General features: G+C 37.7%; 3 protein-coding genes across 3 annotated transcripts; 2 read left to right on the top strand and 1 right to left on the bottom strand.

Annotated features, from left to right (window-relative positions):
* Nucleotides 1-286: 286 nt before the first annotated feature.
* Nucleotides 287-4,723, top strand: LOC135638280 (eukaryotic translation initiation factor 4B1-like). The gene is made up of 3 exons (XM_065151342.1): nt 287-1,696; nt 2,311-2,727; nt 4,444-4,723. Exons 1-3 carry the CDS (start codon nt 501-503, stop codon nt 4,475-4,477), a joined length of 1,647 nt encoding a protein of 548 aa, XP_065007414.1. The 5' UTR covers nt 287-500; the 3' UTR covers nt 4,478-4,723.
* A 710-nt stretch (nt 4,724-5,433) lies between these two features.
* Nucleotides 5,434-9,899, bottom strand: LOC135638281 (28 kDa ribonucleoprotein, chloroplastic-like). The gene is made up of 4 exons (XM_065151343.1): nt 9,262-9,899; nt 9,049-9,150; nt 6,120-6,398; nt 5,434-5,764 (listed from the first exon to the last, which is right to left on the bottom strand). Exons 1-4 carry the CDS (start codon nt 9,793-9,795, stop codon nt 5,696-5,698), a joined length of 984 nt encoding a protein of 327 aa, XP_065007415.1. The 5' UTR covers nt 9,796-9,899; the 3' UTR covers nt 5,434-5,695.
* A 683-nt stretch (nt 9,900-10,582) lies between these two features.
* Nucleotides 10,583-25,118, top strand: LOC103986420 (ALBINO3-like protein 1, chloroplastic). The gene is made up of 13 exons (XM_018825674.2): nt 10,583-11,008; nt 12,086-12,196; nt 13,507-13,581; nt 13,983-14,043; nt 16,676-16,749; nt 16,831-16,935; nt 19,817-19,924; nt 21,533-21,636; nt 22,713-22,937; nt 23,024-23,186; nt 23,284-23,394; nt 24,235-24,711; nt 24,796-25,118. Exons 1-12 carry the CDS (start codon nt 10,643-10,645, stop codon nt 24,316-24,318), a joined length of 1,587 nt encoding a protein of 528 aa, XP_018681219.2. The 5' UTR covers nt 10,583-10,642; the 3' UTR covers nt 24,319-24,711; nt 24,796-25,118.
* Nucleotides 25,119-25,661: the final 543 nt, after the last annotated feature.

Here is a 25,661-nt window from a genome sequence, read left to right as displayed (position 1 = left end):
TATCGCCGATCACTACATGTCATGTCAACTATCAAAAGATGATGAACGGTGTGATGGATACATCACTTTTGAAGATGCAGCCTAAGATATTTAATAGAAGACATCTGAAATAGGAAATATCTGACATTAATCTAAAATATTTTTTGTTTTCTAAAAAAAGAATTTTGGCCTTTAAAAGAAATATATAAATCTTAAAAATACTTGACAATTAATCTTAAATATTAAATCCGAAATGAGCTGGCAAGCGAATAACGGCAGCATTCCTTTCTTAAATCTCCACGAAGGAAAAGAATTTGGTGTGCGAGACGCAATCGTTGTTGTTATTGTTACCCTCGGTGACGGTCTTCGGCATCTGACACTACGGCCTTCAGCCGGCGCACGATAGCGAAGTGCCTCCTTCCTCCGGCACACGATAGCTGTCCTCGGCTTCCCCGAAGGAACCCTAAGTCTCTCTCTCTCTCGATCCAAACCGTAGCCCTAACGATCGGGTCGGGAGAGGAATGTCCAAGGCATGGGGCGGCGTCGGCGCGTGGGCGCTCGACGCGGAGCGCGCGGAGGCAGAGGAGCGCGAGAGGCAGGCGGAGGAGCCGCTTCCGGTGAGCTCTCACGTCGCCAGTGAGCCAGACCAGAATTTCCCCAGTCTGAAGGATGCGGCCTCCTCGAGGCATAAGAAGAAGAAGCCCACCGCTATGTCCTACGCACAGTTTGCCGCGGGAAGCTTCGGCGGTGGAGCCGGCAGCGGCCGCCGAGACCTGTCCTTCCAGTCGAAGGGTCTCACCCCCGATGAGAAGCTCCACCTCCCCACCGGTCCCAGGGAACGATCGCAGGAGGAGCTCGAGTACGGTCGACTTGGCGGCGGATTCAGGACGTATGGTGGTGGTGGCGGAGGTGGCCCCCGCGGAGGATTCCCGGGCCGTAGGGCTGACGATGGCGATGGTTCGTGGGGCGGCGCCGGTAGTGGAAGGAGGGGCTACGGTGGTTTCGATGACGAGCAACGGAGGGGTCCGCCTGCTAGGGTTTCTGATTTTGACCAGCCATCTAGAGCCGATGAAGTCGATAACTGGGGCATTGGAAAGAAATCGTTTGTTCCTCCGCTGACTGAGGGTAGGCGGCGTGATTCCTATAGCTTCCTGGGTGGTGGCAGTTCATCTAGGGCTGATGAGGTAGGTCATTGGTCAACTGCGAAAAAACCACTACCATCCAAGTACCCAGGCTTTGGCTCAGGGTTTGGGGATTCTCGTGCTTTATCTGGTTCTGATCGATGGGGAACGAGTAGAGAAGGAGCAATACAGGACGGTCAAGGGAGGCAAAAACTTGTTTTAGATCCACCAAAGAGGGATGCTGCTGCACCAAGCGAGCCTGCGAGGACTCGGCCAAGCCCTTTTGGAGCTGCGCGTCCTAGGGAGGACGTTTTGGCAGAGAAAGGATTGGACTGGAGGAGCATGGACTCTGAGATTGAGATCAAGAAGACCAGCAGGCCTGCTAGTTCACATTCTAGCCGACCTTCTAGTGCACAATCAAGCAGGCCTGTGAGTCCGGGATTGCAATCAGGAGCTGCTGCAGCTGAGGTAATAGTTAAACATGGACCGAGGGTGAACCCATTTGGAAATGCAAAGCCCCGGGAGGTTCTGTTGCAGGAAAAGGGAATAGATTGGAGGAAAATTGACAGGGAGCTGGAGCATCGGAGTGTGGAAAGGTTTAGATTCTTTGTTTTCTCAATTTAAATGGTTTCTTAACTAGCTATAATTTGTAATTATTATGCCTTGGTGTTTCCAAATTCGGTCAATTTCTGGTTGCAATGCTATATGCTTTGCTTTTTTTAAAAAAATTGCATGTTTTATGCAAACTGCCATCTGACTCTGCATTTGACTCATAGGCATCGTCTAATGCACGACGCTCTTGTCGATGCAGGGTTTAGAGCTTCCACTTTGTAGGCATTGTCTAGAAGTTATATTGCTCTTAGGGCTTTGACTGGACTGTCACTCTTGAATTTCCCACCTGGAATTTTTAGTTTTGCATAGGGTTCTCAATGGCTTTACGGTGAAATATATTTGGTATCGGGGTTCTTAATTATCAGTGAAATATATTTAGTTTTACTTTTACCTATCACTCTTTTTCTCCTAGGGTACTTAATGATTTCACATAAACTTTGATATGAGCATTTCTTTTATATGGTTCAGATCTGTTTTATGTTAAGGTCTTGGTGACTTGGAAATTGTTGTTTTTGACTTCTAACATTATAAAGCATTGTTCTCCCCTTTTATGTTTTTGAACTGACATTAAGTTTATATTCTGTGAATGGGATAACAGATCTGAGACTGACGAAGAAAAGCTACTAAAAGAAGAGATCAATTACCTGAAGACATTGAAAAAAAACCCTGAGGGATTATCTTCTGAAGAATTATCCAACCTTGATAAGGAAATAGCAAAGAAGGCAAAAAATCTAGAGGATCTAACACGTTTGTTGAATGACAAGGTTCGATTTGGTCAAAAAGCCACAACCATTAGACCGGGACATGGTGCTGACCGGAGTGATACATCATCCACAAGACCACCATCTCGATCTGGTATGTCTGATGGTTCTAGGAGCATCGAGTTTGTTGAGTCCGTTGACAGACCACAGTCACGTGACGGGATTGGAGATGCATGGGAAAAGACAATGAATGACAGACGAGAGTTTCGACATGGAAGGGATAAAGGCTTCTTTGACAAAAGAAACGGGGACAGGTGCATTATATATTCCACATTTTAACTTATGTTGCTGGCCTTTTTTGTTTCTTTCTTCCTTTGCCTATAGAGAATCAATTATCGATGACAATTGTGACCTGCCAACATTACATCACATTTGGTTTTGATTTTAAGTCTAGAAATAAGAATTAATTAATAAGAAATTGTTATTTGCATTTAATCTATAATTTATTATATTTATATTAATTTTATAGATTTCTTAGAGTAGATTATCAATCATGTGATCCATACCAGTTTATTAGGTCTTAGTTATAACAATGAGCATTTTTTTGGTTGAAACTGTCACTATTTGATTAATTTGGTTCAGTTTATTCAAAGGGTTGGTTGGGTTTAGTTTATTTTCTACTGAGTTGAAAGTGCTTTATTTGCAGCCTAGCTGTGAGATTCACATGTGTCGGGAGACCGTGTTGCTGCCATAGTGCAATTTTAAAGAGAGTATATTTTATTACATTTCAAGTTTTTACTGCTATAGTGCAATTATATTAAGAAACGGAAATGACCAAATTCACTTTCAGGATGGCTGGTTCAGTTTGCAGTGAAGTGGTCAGTTTATGTTTTAGTTTCCCTTTATACCAAGCAAGATGCAAAGAAAGAAGAAACAAAAAAATAGCAACACAAGTTCAAATATGGAATATATAATGAACCTATCTCTATTTTTTCTGTCAAGGAAGTCTTTATTCCTCCCACCTTGAAACCTTCGCATGTCATTGGCTTTTTCTCATGCATCTCTGTTCCCACCACGCGATTCTGGTCTGTCAACAAATTCAATAATCCCATAACCGACCTTGAAACCCTCTCTTGTCATTGGCTTTTCTCATGCATCTCCAGTCTCATCACGTGTTTGTGGTCTGTCAACAGGCTTAACAAACTCGATGTATCAGACCGAGATGGTGGTTTTATAGATGATGTATCACTCGGGTCAGCATCTGATCGTGGTCTAATGTTAGTTGTGGCTTTTTCACGAAAGAAAATATTATCATCCAACAGAGCATTAGAAGCTTTAGATCTTTTACCTTGTTATTTTCTTATCAAGCCTAGATAATTCTTTAGAAGATAATCCCTCGAGTCTTTTTATTCAACACCTTTAGATAATTGATCTCTTCTGTAGCATATTTTCTTCATTATTCTTAGATCTGCAAGCTCATTCACAAAATATAAACTTAATATTAATAAAAAATATAAAAGGGGAGAAGAGTATTTGATAATGTTAGGAGTTCAAAACAAGGATTCATAAGTCACCAAGATCTTAATATAAAATGATCTAGTATATAAGAAAAATGCTAATACCGAAGCTTATATTAAGACATTAGGAAAACCTGGCAAATAGTAAAGAAGAGAGATAGGTAAATCTAGATATTTTTCACTGATAATTAGGAACTGATCACATGCTCCGGAAGACTATCTGATTTCCTTTTTCTTTTTTAATCCAGTTTATCATTTCATGTGCTTTTCTGGAATGTTGTGGTTTTCAGAATTATTCAGTCTATATTTATGGGTTTTTAGACTGAGACAAGTAAAGATTGTCCATTCAGTAGCTAGTTGCACTATATATTGTTTGGAAGAAGGATACATCCTGCTTGATGGTGGTTTTCATTTCATATCAAGAATCCAATTGCACAGCATTATTAGTTTTCGAGTCACTACATTTATCCAATTTTCTAATCTTCACTTTATTGTTTTCTCTATTTTTCTCAGCCATCTCAGGTCAAATTCTAGGGAACGGTGGTGAATGTTGTCGGTGTCGATTCATTGGGTTCGATGACAACAAAGACAATAGGACTCAGTTTATTTAATCCCCTTTCTCTGGTTGATTCTTTGGCCATGAAACTTGAATAGCCATGAGAATCTTTTCATCATTGCCGCACTGTTGCGGTGTAAGGTTTAAGTTTTTTCTCATGTCAAGGCAAGCAGCATCCTAATCTTATAGAATGTTGAATCTCTTAATCATCAATGCTTGAATGATGTTTCTTCTGAATTGAAGCAATTTCTTGCATGTTCAACCCTGGCTCTGTAGTTCTACCTACAAACATAGCACATTTTTATCTTGTGCATTATGATTAAATAGCTTGGTAGTTGGTGTATCTGATGACATATCCTTAATGTACTCAGAGAAACAAATGGGCTGTGGTTCTCATGCATGGTCAGCATCTTTGATGAACTCATGCCAGTGGTGGGGAGTTCTTGTGAGACAAATGAGTTCTTCTAAGCCCAAGTCACTGTAGCAGCTTGATGTCTTGTTTATCAGGCTGTTTCTAGTCTTTGTTTGATCCACAGGTAAAAGCTACTAAAAGTTGCATTGTGAGAGTTACAACCACAGATTGTGTCAAATGCTAACCTTTTCAGCAGTGTCAGTAGGAAATCATTAATACTCCGCTAAATCCATCTCTTGCCCACTGGTGACAGGTGTTTGATTGTTTGGTGCTGGAAGCAACCGATGGATACCTTTCTGCTGCTTTTGCAACAAGGAATAGAAACTGACATCAGCAAAGAAGTGACTCATGATCAAGTGGTGGAGTGTTTGTTAGGAGAAATTTAAACTCAGGAAAGAATGAAATTAACCTAAATAAGTGCAATTATAGTTTGCCATTAAGCCATCAGCAACCCTCATGATCAAGTGGTGGAGTGTTTGTTCCTAAAACTAGAATTAATCGGAAAACAACAAGCATAACTAATGACATTATGGTGTACATGACAGAGTATTTATCAAGTAATCCTGAATATCCACCTGTCTTACAACCATTAAACTGTTTAAAACTACTTTAATTGTAGCGAAACATACAGTAATCACATCTTTGCCCAGTAATAGTCGCTGGAATAGTCAGCAGACGAAACGAGAAAAGAGAAAGAACCTAAGGCACAAGCTAGTAAAGTAGACGAAAGAACTCATGTGAAAGTAATTTGATCTTGTCGACAATTTGTCAGATAAAGAGAGTCGGTTTTTCCGTTATCAAAAGATGGCAGCGCTTCTTGGCCTCTCCTCAGCAACATTAACTCTTAATGCTCGACCATCCATACTCTGTTAACATCAAGAAAGCAATAATTACTAGATGAGCAAAATATATAGAATATCAAATATATTCTCGGTTCAGAACATTTTATATTTTCCCTATTGTTACATAAGAATTTTATGATGCAACAACCTTCTATACTTGATGCAATTGCAGACAAGAATACTGAAACTAAGGCGTCCTTATACTTGATATTCAACTTTGTCAAAAAAAAGTAAGTTTCATTGTCATTACCACTGATTTGGCAATCAATATTATGTGCAAGTTCCCATTTTTAAGACCAAGCAATAGGCTTTGCACCCTGGTTCTACCTTTGCAGATATAAACATCACATATACAGCTAGCCAAATTAAATGGACTCACCTGTCCATCAAGTGCGGCAATTGCATCATCCATTTCAGCCTGTGATGCCATTTTTACAAAGCCAAAACCACGTGACCGTCCAGTCTCTCTATCATATACCACCCTTGCATCCAATACTTTACCATGTTCACTAAATACTTGCTCCAAGCGGCCATCATCCACTTGCCAAGGCAGATTGCCGACATAGATTCTAAAAGACGGCTCAAATTCCCGTGGTCTTTCCACACGAGCCCCTCTAGGAGCTGCTTTGTTTACAGTCAAAAGCCTGCCGCTAACTTCCTGTTTCCAAAATAGAAAAGGAGTTAAGAGTTAAAAACTTAACCATAATAAGAAAACAAAAATTGCTGCTTTGACAGGATTAAGAACCACTTCATGCCAGTCAAAGCATGAAAGAGAGGCAATTAGCAACATATTCATACACTAGTCAAAATCATAATTTTCTCTTGCAGAGCAAAAATGGTAGGCAAGGACTTTTAGTTCACAAGAAAGAGAAACATCCCAGGGTCTTAACTACACATACAATATACATAGAGAGAGATGACGCACTTCCTAACCTGACCAAGATGTACTCTGGTCATCGTAAGTATTTCCTAACAAAGTATACCTGAACTCAATTATCCTGCCTGTACTGCTAGTGGTTTGAATAATTAAAGAAGATCTCTAACTAGTAAAATTCCTAAGATACAGCAAATAGAGCAGTTTACCAGGGGAATAGTTCATTCTTGTGAACTATTTCATGTTTTTAAGTGATCAAAGAATTAAAAAGCAGAAGAAATTTATCAATGTTATAGAAAAAGGGCCATGATGCGGTACCATAGTATGGCAATCTTAAGACAGCGAAAGTGCTCAATGCTATGGCAGACTAATATGGTGTTCAGGTTCATGACACATACTGAAGCAACCATGACAGTCGCCATAGCTCGCCCTGTAGCAGCCAAGGCGAGTGACATAGTGGCCATAGTAGCCCCATTATTGGTGTAAACCATTTCTTCTACTACTTATGGTTCATGTGCTTTGGATTGGGTAACCATGTTCCTCAAGTCATGCCGTTGTAGAGCTTATTTTTCTTTCAGTTTGATACAGTTTCCTAGGTGATTAGAGATAAAAAAGGAAACAGTAATCTGATCTTTCTGATCTTCAAGGAAAGAAGCTGTTATTTTTAATGGTTCACCAAACACCATCTCATTCTGATCTTTAAGGAAAGAAGCTGTTATTCATGCATTTAAACTATAGTAAAATCTAGTGTTATTTTTGTTGATGATGACATCGAGGGTTGTGAAACATCATCTTACATTTCCATATTTTTTTCGTTACCCAATGCAGAACTCCTATAACAAATTTTTAAGTATCCCACTATCTTAGTTAACAGCAAACCTTTATGGAAAACTCTATAATATATTGCCAACGTACTTGGTAAAATAAATTACTCAACTTCATAAAATAAAATAAATTATAAATTATATCAATAGTCAACTTTGGCCTCATGACACCCACTTTGTTATCTGCCTTGAATATCCTTAGCCGTTTTATATTCATCATGCAGTGCTCCTAATGTTGAAGTAAGGACCAATGCTTTACCCATCGATCTGTCTGGTTTACAAACATCCTAAATGATTCAACCTAGCTTCTGCAAATAACTCTTCAACCATGGAATCTTAAGCATGTTGACACCTAGCCACTTGAGAACTATGAAACCATGTATTCGTATATCTGTCATGGTTCACTGTCAACATGTAGCACATGAACCAAAAGTTCTCAAGGTTCAACTTTAATGCAATTCAACTCCGGTAGATTAGTTCAAACTCGCTAGACTTGTTTAAGTTTTAATTGAACCAAGCCCTGGTTACAGTCTAGTTTTACTAACTTCCACTAGTTTCAGTTTCATTAACTAGGGGTCAATTGGATTTGAAATTTGGGTTTATGGTATAATTGAACAGCTCAATGGATATTAATCAAATTATTTTCCAAACAGATATACAAAAATTTGAAATCACCTATGTAGATTTACTCTAAACAATTACATAAGTAGGAATCTGACATGAATAGTTTCTTAGAACTATCCTTCAAAAGGAATTGGAGAATTTTAAGCTATTTTTTTCTTGCTAAGGAAAACATTAGACAAATAAAGACTATGCAACTTAAGAAAGACTTCCTCGAATGTCCGACAAAGAAATTAAAATCCTGTCGCAATGCACAAATGAACATCTAAAATCATCCGTTACACTGTCTACAAGTCGGAAAACACATAAACAAACTGGAATATGCTCCAGCTCCACAAGAATGACAAAATGACATATACACATAAAAAACTTACATTCACTAAAAAGGAACCCACATAAACAAGAAAAATGACAAGTATATATACAAAACATATAATCTCTAAAAAAGGAACAGAGTGGCAATCTGATAATGCTAATATCTGCTGTCATTGTCATTCATATTCATTTCTTAAGCAACATAAACCATATTACATTGATTATAATGTCAGGAACTCAGTTGGAAACTTTTTATGCGAATGTCAAGTATTGAACAGAAAAAATGGCTAAATGATTCTCCCTTTTCCACAGGAAACAAAGAACAATATTTTAATAATTACTCAAGCAACTAAGACCAAGACAGAAAAATGCTAAACCAACTTCACTGTACATGACAAGATTCATATAATTGAGAATGAAACTATTAGGACACCAGGTAAATGTATGTTTTAAATGATGCAAGTAATGTCAGCCTTAAGGATCAAGTGAATGCAATCAAGATGGAATAACACAACAACAACAAAAATATAGAGTTAGAGTCACCATAAAGATTTGTTTCATGTTTTCTTTGATACTTCCAAAAGGATACCATTGTGAGTATGCACGTAAAGAAGTTTCCCATCCAATAAACAAGGAAGAAAACTTCCCACTTAATCATTATGGAGAGAACTTACATAACGATGGAACATCTCCACGGCTTTCTCTGCTTCTTCAATAGTGCTCATGGTCACAAATCCAAACCCACGACTCTGATCTGTCTGTCGATTGTATATCACCTACGTATCCACAAGCATGGCCGAGACAATCCACTCCTATTATCAGAACCCAAAAGCACCACAAAGCAACAACAACAAAAAAGGCTAAAAAGGTCCCATTTGTTCTTCTACCTCGGCGACCTCGACGACGCCAGCCTCTTCGAAGAGATGCGCGAGCTTCTCGCTGTCGAAGTCGTAGGGGAGGTTCCCAACGAAGAGCTTAGCCTCCTCGGGTGGCTCGACATAAGCTTCCTCCTCCTCCTCCTCTTCTCCCTCGACAAACTCGCCCTCCCCCTGGGCGACCACCCCACTGTCCTCCGCCTGCACCTCCTCTCCTTCCAACTCCGAGAGCCCAGGTTCATCCCCCTCGTCGAACCCTTCCAAGCCAAAACCGCGGTCCTCGACCTCGCTCGCCTCCTGCTCCTCCTCCTCCTGGCTAGCCCAGTCGGAAGTCTGGGCCACAAGGGGGAGCAAAGGGAGCTTCCTTCTAAGGGAGATCGATGAAGATGAGCGCGAGCAGGAGAGGTGGAGGAAGGGTAAGGGCCTGGAGGAGCGGAGCAATGGGAGGTGGGCGAGAGAGGGTTTGGAAGAGAAGAACGCGGCCGGGAGGTAGGGAAGAAGGCCTTCGGCCATGGATATGGGCTTGAAGGCCGTCCCTGCCGCCATTGATTGGTAGTGAGCGAGGGAGAGGAAGAGGGAGAAGATAAGGAGAGAGAGGAGAGGAGAGGAGAGGAGCGGAGGAAAGAGGCGTCGGGGGTTTCAGATATTATGGGACGCACATATTAGTGTTGTTAGTGCCCCAATTTCTTTTCCATATATACCCTCTAAAAACTTCAAATTTACTTTGAATCATAAAATATATAAAATAGTATTTATTAATCATCTTTGAATCATAAAATTAATTTATATTTTTTAGAAAACATTTTTTATAAATAAACATAAATATAATCAAATTATCATTTAATTTTAATAAAATTTTCATTCTTTTTATTCTCTCTTCTCCTTCTTTCCATTATTATTATTTTTTCCTCTAATCATTAGTGTATCTTTCATTATTGGTGATATGAAATAATAAAAAATCAAATCAAATGGGACGATCTAAAAATCAATGATAAGAAGATGAAAAATATTTTTCTAATAAAAGAATATTTTATTATATTTTAGTAAGAGGTTGTAAATAAAAAAATCCATCAAATTAAAAAAAAAAGGTACTGGATTGATGCTCTCCAATTCATTGATAGAATTGGAATCCTCCAATTCCACATCTCAACCTCACATCCAAAGTGTCCACGTGAGATTAGTTTCGATAGGCGATGAGATCGAGATGAGGTGTCTGACGGGCGGTGGAGATCGCACAATTGGATGATTAGAAAGACGAGTACAGATTCGTTCGGATCCTCAATTACAATAATATCAACTAAAGCATTTCTTATTAATCCTTCCCCATCTTTCGCACCTCTTCCGTCGCCTTTTGCTCGCTTTCACCGCCGCCGTAATAAGAGAGAGACGATTAATGGCTTCCGTCCTCTTCGCGGAGCTTCCATTCCTGCCGCTCCCCTCCTTCGCCGGTCGGCCCAGCGCTCGGCCGCCCTCCCTTCTTCTCCTGCGACACCGGCAAGATCGCTTCGGTCTTCTCGGCGGCCATCCCTCGCCCTCCCTTCTCCGCGGCTCCTTCGTCGCCAGGGTTGGCCCCGCCCCGTACCTCCCCGACTTCGAGGCCGCCGAGGGGCTTGCTCGCGAACTGTTCGGCCGGGTGGAGGGCCTCGTCTACACCGTCGCCGATGCGGCCGTCGCGTCCTCCGATGCGGCCGCGGAGAGCTCGAAGCAAAGCGGTGACTGGCTCTCTGGGATCACCTATTATCTTGAGACCGTCCTCAAGGTCGGTGCTCTATTGAAGAACGGTTAATTGGGATTTGGCTATCCATTAACTAGGGATAAGATGTGATGACTTACTTATATGATGATTCGGTATTTCCTTAGCTATGGAGGATAATACTCGTTCAATCTTACCCCATCATGCTGGTTTTAGATGCTTGAGATTTGTGTAGGATGCAACTAGAAAAAGGTAGGAGTATGATGATCAAGTTTTCTAAAGAGGTATGGTCTTTCGGAGTCATGGAATTTCTATCCCAAGTTATTTGTTTGCAGGCCTAGAGAAAAGAATTGATTTGGAGATTAGATAGACATTCATTAGTGAATAGTTCTAAATGAAAATTGTTGTAGATATCTACTATCTATTTAATACCCCTTTGTTAGCAATCAAGCGACAGTAAAAATATATCTATGAAATAATCAGGAAACCATTAGTATGTGATGAAAAAATAGCTCCTCAAGTGTCAAAAGAAAAACAATAGTTTTTTTTTTTGCAAGAAAACAAAGTGTTTTTGTTAAAAGGTTCTTATTCCCGGTGGAATACAAAGAACATGTTTTTTTAGCAGAGTTACAAATTCACCTTTTGGAACTGTCACCTACCAAAGCCAGACAGCTGACAGCTGGGTGTTTTTCTCCTGGTCTGCTGCTCCTCCTGTTTTCTGTTCCTTTTGGATTTTCTGTTGCAGTCCTACAACAGTCCTAGAAACCTCGTTTGGTTCAACATGTGTTAATCTGGTAGCCGGCCAGCCCAAGTTCTTTTGTTTAAAGTCTTATTTGGTCTCAAGGTCCACTATGGACAACAATCATACATTGCAATAGTACCAACAGCATGTTAAATATTTTTAATGAATACCAACAACCTATGTCGCTAAATCTTCTATTTGATTTACAATGAGTACAGAGTTACTAAATACAGCAGTATTCTTGAGAACAAAGACCAGATGCCTACACAAATATAATTGTCAATGAATCGATTCAATAGATCCAAGTTATATATTTTTTTCACAGCTTTTTGAGATCAACCTAATTCTGTGTTAATCTCAACTATTGATTTCTCTGTTCCTCTGTCATTCACCTGTTGCAGATTTTAAAAGATGGACTGTCAACACTGCATGTTCCTTATTCTTATGGATTTGCAATTATCCTGCTGACAGTTCTTGTGAAAGCAGCTACATTTCCTTTGACAAAGAAGCAGGTCGGCTGCATTATCTTGTTCTACCTGTCAAACTTGATGCTTTTTTAGATAATTCTGCATTCAGATGCTGCAGTATTTAGAGTAACTATAAATAGAAATATACGGAAGACATTGCGCTCATAGTCTTGACCTGTTTTTCATCAATTTCTTCCATTTATATATGATAAAAATGAATATTTCTATCTATTATAAATCTGATGCAATTAAGATTTGAGGCATGGATCTGTAATGTATTCTGTAGCTTGTTGTTTTCTTATAAATGCATGTAGGTTCTCATTTCAACTCAATGAGATGTTGTTGTTTCTCTGTACCATCATCATCTTAGTTAGCTCGTGACATTATGAAAGAATGCTAATTAGCAGATCAAGGTGATCCAATAATTTTATATCTAAGTTGATATCATTTTAGGGAAAAATAGAATTGGACAAGCCTTTGTGATCGTCATTGCAGAAGAATCAAAGAACTCTCACTGACGTCATGAGATGAAGGCAAAAATATATTCTTGTTTACTCTAAATGAAATGGAATGAATGGCAATTTCTTTAAGAGGGTCTCAGGTAACCCAAATCTGAATTTAATAGTTGATCCTGACATTCATCAAGAATTGTACGATTTCCTTGTAAAAGAAATAAAATATTTTCGGTGAATGTTTTAAATACCATATTGTACTGGGCATGCCATCTGGTACATACAACAACAATAAAAATGTAAGTTCCAACTATTTGTGGTCGGCTATATGGATCTTTTACCATCATTGAGATCTGTAAAAAATCTAGTACATATTGATCCAAATAAAATCCAATTAGTGTAAACTTTTGGACATGGTAAGAATGATAAATTTATATTGGAACATTTTTTGTATGACACATACTATAGGTCTTCTCATATATAAACCTAGCAACTTTTAGGATGTTGACTGGTTACATTGTATTGAAATATTATTCATATGGCACATACTATATGTCTTCTTACATAAAAACCTAGCAACTTTTACCATATTGAATGGTAAATCTGTATTGAAATATTATTCGTATGGCACGTATTATAGGTCTTATTATATAAAACCTAGCAACTTTTAGGATATTGATATTTTCATATTAATTGTGATATGATACTGCTTTTTTACTTCTTTTCTCATTCATATTTTGATGACTATGATATGTCTTTGAGTTTACTGGTTCTATTCTACTAAGCGAAATAATGGAAAATCTAGATCTTATTGCTTCCTACACTTCAAGCTCAAATCTTGTAACTACAAATAAATAGTTGTTGTTTTATACTACATTCACCTATAGTAAATTATTTTTGCAGGTTGAATCAGCACTAGCAATGCGATCATTGCAACCTCAAGTGAAGGCTATCCAACAACGTTATGCTGGTGATCAGGTAATTTATTAATATAATAAGCCACCTCATTCTTGTATCCCTTTCCTATGGCTGTTGACTTGAGTACTAAATGAATTGAGAGAGTGGTTGGTGATTAAAATGTTCACCTTCCTTACATACAACAAAGGTTGTAGCTGTCTGTTTTGTACAGCTAATTGTTTCTGCCTCTTTGAGGGGTTGCCTTTTCGAGTAAACACATGGGGCTTGTACTGTTATCATATTCCTGTTGTCATTTTTGTTGGTTTCTATTGTTTATATAGAGAATCTCTTATGAAAATTGAGAATTAAAATAGCTATAGGTTATTTTACAGAAGATAAGTTTGATACTAGAACTACTTATGTATTCTTAGAGCTATAAAGGTTGAGGTGTTTCTCAAGATACATTGTTCGTATATTTTCAGGAAAGGATACAACTGGAAACTGCTCGCTTGTATAAATTGGCTGGCATAAACCCTTTGGCTGGTGAGATATATAATTGCTGTCCCATGCCTTTTTTCTTTTGATTTTCTGTTTTTTTTTTCTGTAAAGGGGAACTTCCTAGTTGTTATATCGATGATTTTTAAGAAATAATATCTTCATTTTTACTTTTTATTATTTATAATTTTTTCCCTTGGCAGTTGCTTTTGCAGATTTTTTGGGATCCTTCTAAGCATTTTATGCTTGCCAAGATATAATTGTGGTACATAAAATTATCTTTCTATGAAACAAAAGCTAGAAATTCTGCATATTGACGGTTAGAGCAACACATACACACCATTGGGTCAGTGGAGCTATTTAACTGAAGACATTATAGTACATTGAAAGCACGCCATGTATCTTATCAGTTCACATTCCAGAGAATTTGCACTTTTAGCATTTTGATCACGACAAAATATAGGTTGTTCCATTATTTCTTAACTGAAAATATTTTGATATATGGATGACAACAATATTTTATAGATATAAAGTGCTATCTAATATCTATAACAATAACAACACAAAACAGTAATGTCTCAACTATTTGGGTTCGGCTGCTTGAATCTTTTGTTGCCGTTTAACCGTAAAAAGTCATATTCTTGATTAAATTAAGAGTAATTAAATCTTATGCATTATGGTATAAAATAATATCTTCACATGCCAGAGGATTTGTTCCTTCAGCAGCCTTTTGATTTTGATGCGATCAGTCAGTAGTATGAGTCTATAACACCTTAACTTGAACTTTTGAACAAAAAGTATATTCTCATGTCCTCCCAAGAATTGTATTATACAGGATTGAAGAATCATGTGTCATGCCTATGTGTCTAGCATTGGGTGTTGCTTTTTCAATCATGGCATTTTTAGTGTGAGAATGTGGCTGCATCTTTGTGGCATACTTGAATTACATTCTGGGTTATTTCATGCTTAAGTTCTGTAATACTTGGTTTTACTTGCATTATTTAGTTATAAACTTTGTATGTTTTTGATATGATATGACTCTTCTATTAGGGCATTCACGTATGTGAGGAGTGCAATAGGTCAACCAAGGAAGAATAATTGAGAAGAAAGAGAATTCTACAGAATTGTCACAAATTTACTTATATAAACAGAATAATAAGTCTTCAAATGAATTTTAAGGGTTTGAAATCACCGATACACGGGTTACTAATGCCTTAAATTCAATTTCAACCATAATTCCATGTTATACTAGAAAACATGTAATAATTTCTACAGCATCTTTGCTACACTACTACCCCCTTCACTCTATTCAGATAGGGATTAATAATTGCCAAGTTGTCCTGTCCTTCTATAGTAAATAGTACTTAGTTAGAACTTTAAGTTGCTTTCCATTTGATATAGACTGCTGGCCTTCTCCAAACGTGCATAGGAATTCTTGTTGAAGCAAATTTCCATTTCTATTTTTTTCTGATATAGTCCAGCTGCTCCTAAATGAAATCCAACTCAAAAACATACATCAGGAGCCTCCAGAAATCTGGTCAGGTCTCATCTTGTGAAGCCAGCTGGAGCTTGGCTTGATCTACTTAGGCTGGTTTTCAGTCGGTTCCGATCTGTTTGTTAACAATTGCCTATGAGATACCAGCCTGGTGTATATGATGGTTAGAAGTTGAAAGTAGAACAGAATTTAAAAACTGGCACTTATAGTTATACTGGTTATTATGTGGTTTCTTTGCTTAAAAATCCTGTTGACATTTCTTGCTAATTTATCCGTGTTTACCTTCTTGCACTGTTTTTTGTGAATGTTCAGCACCTTCTTTAGCAATTGGCATATGCATTTGTATGGTTGTAGAGATTTGTTTAGGGTAGTAAAACTTTTGTTTGAGTGTTCAAGAAATTTCTACTTTCAGTATGACCTAATCAGGATAGGCTCAGAACATAAGCACTCTTTACTGAGGACTGCCGTATAGTGTACCAGACCCATACTGGTCACTGGCCAGACCAGTCCTGTACCAATTGGTACCAAGACATGGTACATTGGTATGTACCGGTGTTTCGAAGACAAAGAAGGAGAAGAGAAAGGCATAGTGGAGGAGGAAGAAAAAGAAGAGGAAACAAGAGGAAGGAAGGGAAAGCAATGGAGGACAAGGAGGAAGAAGGATGAAGAGAAAGCGGTGCAGGAGGAAGACGAATGAAGAAGACGAAGTGGTGGAGGAGGAGAAGGAAGAAGTAAGAAGAGGAGGAGGAGGAGAAGAAGAGGGAGTGCACTAGGGAGATAGGCGGCAATGACAATGGTGGTGGCAACGGCATCGTGAGAAGAGGGCAGTGGCTAGAAGAGGGCTTGCTTTCACGAGCCCTCATTGCTGTTTTAGGGTTTTTTTTAATATGAGTTGGACCAGACCGTCCGAATACATACCACTCGTTTGGTACAGCAGTCCTTGCTCTTTACTATAATTTTATCTTAGTTTGATTATTGTGTATCCTTTGCGACAAGTACATGTATATGCATGCTTGGCAATTATATTGGCATGGTAGAGACTTGTTACTTACTGCAATCTTTACAATGTCATTATACACCACTTCGTATGTCCTTGCAATAGAATTGCCTTTGTGTTTCAAGCATTGTGATTGTTAACTGTTATCATTGCATTTGATGTAATTTCTTGAACATTTTCATCGTCAGGATGCTTGCCTACTTTGGCAACAATCCCCATATGGATTGGACTATATAGGGCTCTGTCAAATGTTGCTAATGAGGTTGCAAATTTTATCAATTGATTATGTTGTAGATTTATTTATCATCTCTATAGATATCTGACCTTGAAATCTATATTTAAGGGACTCCTTACTGAAGGATTTTTCTGGATACCTTCTTTGGCTGGTCCTACTACAATTGCAGCCAGGCAAAATGGTAGCGGAATCTCTTGGCTTTTTCCCTTTGTTGTAAGTATGCTGTATATGATTTTTTAATATTGTCATTATATTTTATAGTTCTAAATGTAGCTTCATGTTTGTCTGATAAAATTATGGAGTACTGAACAATTGTCCTTTGAAAATGCGCTCTGCCAAGTTTTGCAAATATTATGACATTTACTGATGTATGATAGTTGCAAAAATCATACTATCCATATTGAAAGAGTGGTAAATTTGTTAATGAGCAAATGAGGACATGTCACAATCTTGGATGTGATATAGATGGGCTAGTCATAAGCTCTCATTTCTTTAGAGTTTAGACCAGGGTTTGCCGTACCGAACCGTACCGCCTGGTACGGGCGGTACGTACCGGTCCGACAGGTTGTCGGTACGTGGACCGACAGTTACCGGTCCGAGAGTACTGTAGCACTGACTGTAGCACTGTAACAGTGCTACAGTACTTGGTACACCTGGGTGTACCGTTCGGTATATCGTACCGTACCGATACCGAGCCCGGATCGAAATACCGGTACGGTACGGTATTGCGAACCTTGGTTTAGACTATACAAGTGCTCTAGCTTTGTGCCTGAATATTGAATATAAGATCATCATGCCATTTTCCGGTCTTGGCAATACTCTCTTTTAGAGTTTCTAATTCTAAACATGTTTAATAATCATAATTAGTGCCAAATTTGTCGTTTCAAGCAAGATTCCTGTGCGGGTCCATGGTCAGGCCACTACGGTCGATTCCTATGTATCGTGTGTTGATATGTTGGAACTTATTGTGAACCGTTAGGGGAGGGAGAGGAGGGGAGGAAGAAGGAAGAGGAAGAATGAAGAAGGGGAAGAAGAAGAGGAGGAACAAGAAGGAAGAAGAAAAAGGAAAAAAAGGAGGAAGAGGAGGCGATGGAGGAGAAGAGGAGGAAGCATGCTCAAAACCATGTTGGGGCATGTGGTGGGCACATGATAACTTTTGGTGTGTGGAGAGGGAGAAGTCACGAGCCGTAATCATAACTTTTGACTTCTCTTCAAACATTTTTTTTAGTGGACCGGACTGGACCACCCGAAATGGGGGTGGTCCACATCGTGATTTGGGCTTGAACAGAATAAATTTCACCCAGCGAACTGCACGAAATTGCCATCACTGTTTTAAAGGAACAAGGGCCATCGTGGTATCCTTGTTGGCATGATACATGCAGATTGTATGGAACAATTATGACAGTGCTAAGATAGAAGCTATAACCACATTAATTTGGGGTCGGTGAAATATGAATTGGATATGCTATCAGATAATGAGAATAGTGTTTGTAAGTGATGGAAGAATTTGTTATCAATGTGTACTTCACAAATACTCAAAGGTAATAGAAGGCACATTATCTTTTCTACTGTCATCAAAAATTATTTTCATATTGTCTATTCGTTCTAGTTCTACCACATAAAGAGAGTGCATTGTTGCAAGAGGTGGAGAAAAAGAAGAAATAGTAGAGGGTTTAGGAGAAAATTAGTCATAATTCTTGGCACTAGAATTGTAAAAGGAAGACAGATATCAAAATTTTTTAAAGAATGTGAAATCGATTGTACAAGTCAGCAGCATGTGTTTAATATTACCAAATAACCAGCACAAATCCAAAAAACTCTTGGACCAGATTCCTATCAAGTCTGAAACTTATTTTATACGTGGTAATGGAGACTTATTTTATAAACCATCTAACGGAGCTATATAAGAACTTGAATTAGGGTTTTGTTGGAAATTTTCCTACCAATCTATGCACCAAAGTTATACCAAAATACCAACACCTGTTGTTTCAAGAGGATGCCTTAGACAAGGTGGCCACCTTTGCATTTTTGTCTAAGGCCTCGAAATCCAATTGACGATCAAGAATGCGAAGGCAGCTAAATAGTGCTTATCGCTTAGGTGGTTTCTTTAATCTGGACATTAAAATTGTGGAGCATGTTCCCCAATAAACCATGAAATAACTGATTATGAATTGGTAAATCAAATTACATCTCTTAACTTTCCGAGTAAAGAGTTGCTGCATAATTTTCTTTTTCCAACAAAGTGAGAAGAGGGAGAGGATGAAAAAAGAAGGATGCACTTACATTTTGGGGAAAATAGATGACTTCTGTGTCAAACAGAAGTTATGATAGTAACTTTTCCTTTCTCCTCTTTTTTCTCCTCTCCTTTCTCGTCCGCTTTTTCCCCTTCCCATCTTTCATGTGGTTCAAATAGGGTTGAAGCTGTTAAGGTAGCACTGGCTCAACCTTGCATTCTATTAAGGGCAAAATTTATTTTATGGATTAATTGGTAAACATACTCATTATATTGATTTTTTAAGTATATTAGATACATATAAGTTTTTAATTTTTTTGCATTGTTTTGATAACTTAACTGTTCTCTAACCCCAAGATGTGTGTCGAATCTTGGCTGTTTATCTACCACATAGTTTTCGAATATTGTTGACATAACCCTTGTAGAAAATTAAAATAGTGACAGTACTTTTCTGATAACAGGTGTTGAAAACCAGGAAGTTCATTTAAATATAAGATAGTGTTCGAAACTAGGAAAATTATGTTGATTTTAAATACAGTGAAGTGTTTCATGAAACTAGTCTCTTTTCTGTGTCTCAAAAGAGGCTGTCATTCATTGACCTGGTCCAGCTCAACTTGCATCAATTAAATATATGAAGTTCCTCTTTTATACTAGCTGTTAACCATAATTATTAAACTTAATAGTTTTAGTTATTATTTACATGACTTTTAGACTCCCAACTATGTGGGACCTTTCTTCTGTTCATCTTACTCAATTGTGTACTAGCTATGCTTTTCACTCGTTATACTCAGTTATGTTAATTATTTTTTTCAAAAACTAAAGAAAGGATTCTCATTTATTTTGTGGCTGCTCATGTTGCAGGATGGTCATCCACCCCTTGGGTGGTCAGATACATTTGCTTATCTTGTTCTGCCAGTGTTACTTGTTATCTCACAATATATATCAGCACAGATCATGCAGCCAACACAGGTTAGTTTATTTTTTAAATTTTCTGGCAAATATCATCATGTTACATGCATACAAACATTTGTATATCCTTAAAAGTTGGGTATGGATCTATATGATCTTGATTAGTTCTTGTATGAAACTATGGGTAAGATGCTCATAAAGCCTTTGCATCTGTAAGCAGAGAATGTAAAGTTACTGGGTTGGTTTCTGTAGGTTTTGTGCCTATTTGTAATTCCATGCATGTGTTGATCATTCAAATATCTCATATCCTTTATTGATTGTTATAGTAGATATTGTCTTTGAAAGTGAAATCAAAGTTTCTTTCTAAAATCTGAAAGTGCTATTTCATTTTTAGATGCAGCTGAAACTTCAAATCAAGGATTGTTTGGTTAAGAATCTTTGAAAAGGTGATAGGTATTTTTAGAAACTTTTGTACCATTGCCTCCAATTATTGAGGTGCCTCTTTCCTTTACAATAACTTTCTGAGCCATTGTTCCTTGTGTCCCGTGGTCTTCGTTTCTTACCTTTTTTTTTGCTTGAGGCTAACACCCTTGTTTTTTGTTTCCTCCAAAAGAAAAAGGCAAATTGCTTGATCAAATTCTCCTCTACATCAATGCTCATAGCTTTTCAATATCTTGTCCTGCACCTTATCCAACTTCTTAATTATTTAATTCTCCACCTTGTATCTATGCTTTACACAACGTAGATTGGCAAAGTTTTATTAACAAACAGGACTTTTAGGCCACTGCACCAATTTCTCTTTCACATTAACACTTTCTATATTTGTATTTCTCATTCTTCCTAATTGACAGATTAAAACATAGAAATTGTTCTATGCTCCCGGAAATGTATGTGGTTCACCTCGGACAGGTTGATGCCTAGTTAACTTGATTCAGTTTGCAAGAGTCATTTGTCAGAGGGCTTGGTATTTTTATTTTTAACATCAGGGGCTTAAAGTGGTTCAGTCTTGCCACCACTTCATGATGTCACCTTTTTCATCGTGGTTAAGAGGCTCATGGAAGAAGCATTTCACACGAGTTATTTACTTAAATAGTTTTCCCTAGCTTAGGTGGTACTTTCTGCCTCTTAGAAAGCCCTCCAGAATTGAGACTCTCCCTCTAAGGTTAAAATTTTCATGTGTAGAATCGTTGAGACCAAACAAGGGCATACTCATTCTAAATCTGCAAATTAGGAATGCCATTTAGACTATTTGCTACCTTCTGCTTGGTTGCAGCTTGTCATGAGTTATTAGTATGTTTCACTGACAAACATGTTATGTACAATTTTCTCAGGACATATAATCTTTTTGGTCAGCTTGCAGAAATGTAGAATTAAGCTTGAGTGCATTTTGAAAGAGTGCATCAACATGATTCTGAAAAACTACGTCTATTTCTTGATACTGGGAAGAAAGCAAGATTGATTTTTGTCTTTATGGCTTTTCCTTTAAGCAAAGGTTGAAGCAGCTTTTATGTAACTTCTTTTGTACATCTCTCTTATCATAAACTTTGCAAATCCTGCAGCTATGATTCTTTTCTAGCAACAGAAACAAAACATCAAACTGAGTAAATTACAATTTTTGTGGATTATGTTGAAATAGTCTTTTTAAAAGTTCTAATAATTGTGTAACAGGGTAATGATCCTAGCCAGCAGAATGCTCAAGCTGTAACAAAGTTTCTTCCGCTGATGATTGGTTACTTTGCTCTTTCAGTTCCGTCAGGCTTGAGTCTATATTGGTGAGCAGGTGTCATTGTCTTTCATCCACGATTCTATGATGTTTTGCTCTCTGTGAATAAGTTCTACCTGTGGTTTATCATAATTTGATGCGATGTAAGGATTTTTGGCCTCAAGGGAGCTATTTATCTATCCAAGGCAACAGTAATAATGTTATCATTTACCTCCTAATAATTCGTTAAGACATCACTGTACTATTGCCACAAGCATTCTACACAATTCATTGATTGACATTTTGCATTCTGTTGGAGTATTAATAATTTTCTCCATGCAGCTGGCAAAATGGAGGATCTGTAGATAATAGAAATAACTGTTTAAACAAACCAATTGGCATCATGCCTCCATATGGTAAACCTAAGATGATTTTTCACAAAAGCATTTTTTAATGCAGATTCATGGCTCTTGTGTTTGAATGAAGTTTGGACTGGGTGGGTTTTTGTTACCTTGCTGTCAGGTCCTGGCTGTCCATATTTCATAACGTGTTATTTTACATTGCTATATTTTTATGAAATTGATGTGTATAAACACTACATTGGATTGTCTCACTATTAAATATTTTGGTCTGCTTTTCACTTATGAATTCATGCGGCCTGTAGTTTCTTCTGTTTCTTGGAGCACCTTTTCTCACTTAGATTACTTGGTGCTATCTTCTTATTTCCTAACATAAGACAGTTTAAAAGAGTTTGTGTACAATTTTAGACTAAACTTTTAGTTTAGTCTAACATAGTTTGGTTATGTGACATTGCTATGGGTTCTAGACCTTTACTTCTAACCTTTTAGTTCAAACTGTTTAAATGTGTATAGCTCCTAGAAATAGACAGCTAACTCCATCAGTCTAGCTAAAGTTGATTTTGCTTTTTGAATGTTACATTTTTTATGTTTACTTCTATATGATCTGAAATATGAGGTTTATGGAACTTTATAGCAGCTATTCATAGCAACTCCAATCATAATACTATGTGGAATGAATACTATGTTGGCCATTTATATAATAGGTTGTTCGCTATGTAGAGTATCGGGCACCTTAAAAGGCTGTCGTTAACCATGTAACATCTGATCAGTTTTTTTCATTTTGTAGGCTGACAAACAATATTCTGAGCACTGCACAACAAATATGGCTTCAAAAGCTGGGAGGTGCCAACAATCCAGTTCAAGATTACATTAATAGTGCATCCAGAGATGAAGCCTCCGAGAGGCAGAAGACACCATCCTTAATGCAGAAGTCTGTTTCTGAGATTGAAATGTCAAAATCCAGTCAAGGACAACAAGAAGAAATATCTGATGGATTAAGACGTGGTGAAAGGTTAACCTTTGTTTAATATCTCTCAATGGTCTTACTATAATAATCCATTGATTGAGTTGCATGAGTTGCTAAGCAGTTTGATGCAGGTTTAAGCAAATTAAGGAGGAAGAGGCTTGGAGAAGGAAGCAAAGGGAAGAAGAGAAGAAAAGGATGCAGGAGGGAGCTGAAGATTCCTCTGTAATTATTATGCAAAGTTTGGAAGCTACATCAATTGATAGCGATAAATCAGTTGAGAAAACTGATAATATGGTAAAAGCTGATAGTCTCAGTGGCAATTCATGTTATATTGTTGTTCGTGATTGTTGATAGAACTTTTGTTTATTCGTATTATTGGCAAATAAAACAGGTTTTAAAGAAAGAAACAGAACTGCATGTGTCTCCGAGTGAAAATGGAGGGCTTAACTCAAAAACCATGACCACAAATAAGGATGGACTATTTCTTCAGAATGTCCATAAGGTACCCTCTGCACAGCTAAGGTTTTTTTCCTATTGTGTGAGTTTCATGTATGGATTTAATTCAAAGCTCTTTCGAAGTGCACTGATTTGTAAGACGAATTATTATTTATCATGCTCAGTTAGTAATTGCATAAAGGGATATATTTGGTGTATATTATGTTATTATAGTGGTTTCTACTTGGTTCAATCAAACTCTAAAGAAGTTGTACCCGTACCAATGAAAAGCATGGATACCATTGTCCCCGTCCTATTGAAACCTGCTTTTATACTTCACTTTAACTCATTTTTTAACCTAATATAGTGTAGTTATTGGTTTCTCTTACTTGAAATGTGAGGGCATGAAATTCAAGTGTACAATATATATTGGAGTACCTTTGTCATTTGGAGTGTAGATATGTTAGGGATCTTGGAGATGTATCAATATTGATGTTTCTTATGTCATCACAAGGGTAAAGAGAAAATCATTAAATTTCAGGTGGAATGAGTGGGGTATCAAAACCATGGAATTCAGGTGGAATTATTCCAAGGAATCAAAACAACAAGATGACGCATGGATTTTGTTATTTTGCATTTAGTGGCTGTTTAGAGAGGAATAAATAGGCATTACATAATAGTACGAGACATTTTAAATTAGCTTGCTGGCTATGCATGTAAGCCAATATATCATCATATTCCCTTGAGGTGGGATAAATTGCTTGAAAGATATTTTGATCTGAAAGTTATGCTTGTTATGTTTGAGTTTTGCTGGCTATAGCCACATGAAATCTTTGAAGACCCTCCTATCCAAAGAATGTTGGATATATATCGACTCATCTTATTGTGGATTATGCCTTATTTTCAGGAACAAGCCGCTTCCAATGGTGACCAGACTTCAGAAAATTCCCTTGATGAAAGAGATGAAGAGACAGAAATCGACAAAATTTAGCCAGTCAGACATTTTCTGACAAAGGAAATCGGCGTAGTCTTGTTGTTTCATGTGTTTATTTTAATGGCAGAGAAGGTGGTCTTTTCTTTACCTATTCTATTGGTGGTGTTGCATCGAGTCCCGACCACCTTGGCAAAAATAGTTGTACCTTTTGTACTACAAGATCATCGGTTTGGGGAAAAAAAAAGGAACTTCTGAGCAGTAGGCATAAAGTATTTAGGAACAGCAGCTTAATGTGATGATTAATTTTGTTTTCTTCATGGTACCTCAAGCTGGACCTTCACTGTACAGATGGTAATGGTTTGGAATCTTGATCCTTCTCCAGCCTAGCCAGCAGAGAGTCTTAAAAGTTTCAGATTTGATGCTGTTTCATGTCCTCAGTCAAAGAATCAGGTTGACACTTTTCCATGATCTTCTTTTGTTTTCTCACAATCCATGGTTGTATCGACTTCCTAAAGTTGTCTATTTTTGCTTCAGATTCATTTCATGCATCAACAAGATAAGGGACCATCCGAAACTTCTGTTCCGAAGTTCTCCGACTTCCGAGCTGAGGTGGCTACCTCAAGAGCCGTCCGATGAGAGCAAAAAAGAAAAAAAAAAAAAAAAGCAAGAAATCCTTTTTTTATTATGCCTAGACTTTCTGTTGTATACAAACATTTAAGTTTAAGATGTTGCTGCCACATTTCAACCCCCTTCTCTTGAGATGCATGCAAGTAGAAACATGTAGAGTTTAATCTCCTGTATGATGAACAGGCTATTACGCAGTCGACAAAGTTATTAATTATCTATTTTGATATTAACACTGGTAATCACCCTTCTGTTTTTCCAATAAATTCTTTGGATAGAGAAGTTTGACTCTGTTGCAAAGTTTGTTAAGTCAACTTAACCAAACAACAAAGTTGACAAATTTCTAATAGACAGCATCATAAGTTCATCTCTGATAAATAAATCCTACAGAAGAACGATGTCTCCACTTGTAGGGAGATTAAATCTAAACAATAAAAAGAAAATAATAACATCAAGTTATTGAATCCAAATGATTGCAGGCAAGCGAGTAAAATCCAACTTGTACATCAAATATTAGTCTGATCATAATATATTGATTTCATTTAACTAAGATTAATATCAACGGATATATTGTTGAATTATTACCCAAAAAATTCCTCATACAATAAATCAAAAAGAAGGATGGATTCGAGAGGTGCACTATTCCCCGATCTTTACCTCCATATTTGGAGGTGAACGGGTCAAACGCCTGCCCGTGGGACCCGCTCTCCTCCGAACGAGAAGGAAGGCGGTTATTAACAGCAACAACCGTCGACGACACTATATATTACTCCCCA

This window comes from Musa acuminata, chromosome BXJ3-5 (assembly GCF_036884655.1).
Source record: "Musa acuminata AAA Group cultivar baxijiao chromosome BXJ3-5, Cavendish_Baxijiao_AAA, whole genome shotgun sequence".
NCBI lineage: Eukaryota > Viridiplantae > Streptophyta > Magnoliopsida > Zingiberales > Musaceae > Musa > Musa acuminata.
The sequence above is the reverse complement of the archived record's forward strand: the minus strand, read 5'-3'. Positions and strand labels throughout refer to the sequence as shown.

Bases quoted from the DNA above. Each gene is read 5' to 3' on its own strand.
- LOC103986420 (XM_018825674.2), top strand. From the start codon at position 10,643: ATGGCTTCCGTCCTCTTCGCGGAGCTTCCATTCCTGCCGCTCCCCTCC. The intron at 12,197-13,506 runs GTCGGCTGCATT...TTATTTTTGCAG, and splicing joins TTCCTTTGACAAAGAAGCAG to GTTGAATCAGCACTAGCAAT. The intron at 14,044-16,675 runs GTGAGATATATA...TTTCATCGTCAG, and splicing joins TGGCATAAACCCTTTGGCTG to GATGCTTGCCTACTTTGGCA.
- LOC135638280 (XM_065151342.1), top strand. From the start codon at position 501: ATGTCCAAGGCATGGGGCGGCGTCGGCGCGTGGGCGCTCGACGCGGAG. The intron at 1,697-2,310 runs GTTTAGATTCTT...ATGGGATAACAG, and splicing joins GAGCATCGGAGTGTGGAAAG to ATCTGAGACTGACGAAGAAA. The intron at 2,728-4,443 runs GTGCATTATATA...TATTTTTCTCAG, and splicing joins GACAAAAGAAACGGGGACAG to CCATCTCAGGTCAAATTCTA.
- LOC135638281 (XM_065151343.1), bottom strand. From the start codon at position 9,795: ATGGCGGCAGGGACGGCCTTCAAGCCCATATCCATGGCCGAAGGCCTT. The intron at 9,151-9,261 runs GTAGAAGAACAA...GTGGATACGTAG, and splicing joins GCGTCGTCGAGGTCGCCGAG to GTGATATACAATCGACAGAC. The intron at 5,765-6,119 runs GTGAGTCCATTT...TGATGTTAACAG, and splicing joins TTGCCGCACTTGATGGACAG to AGTATGGATGGTCGAGCATT.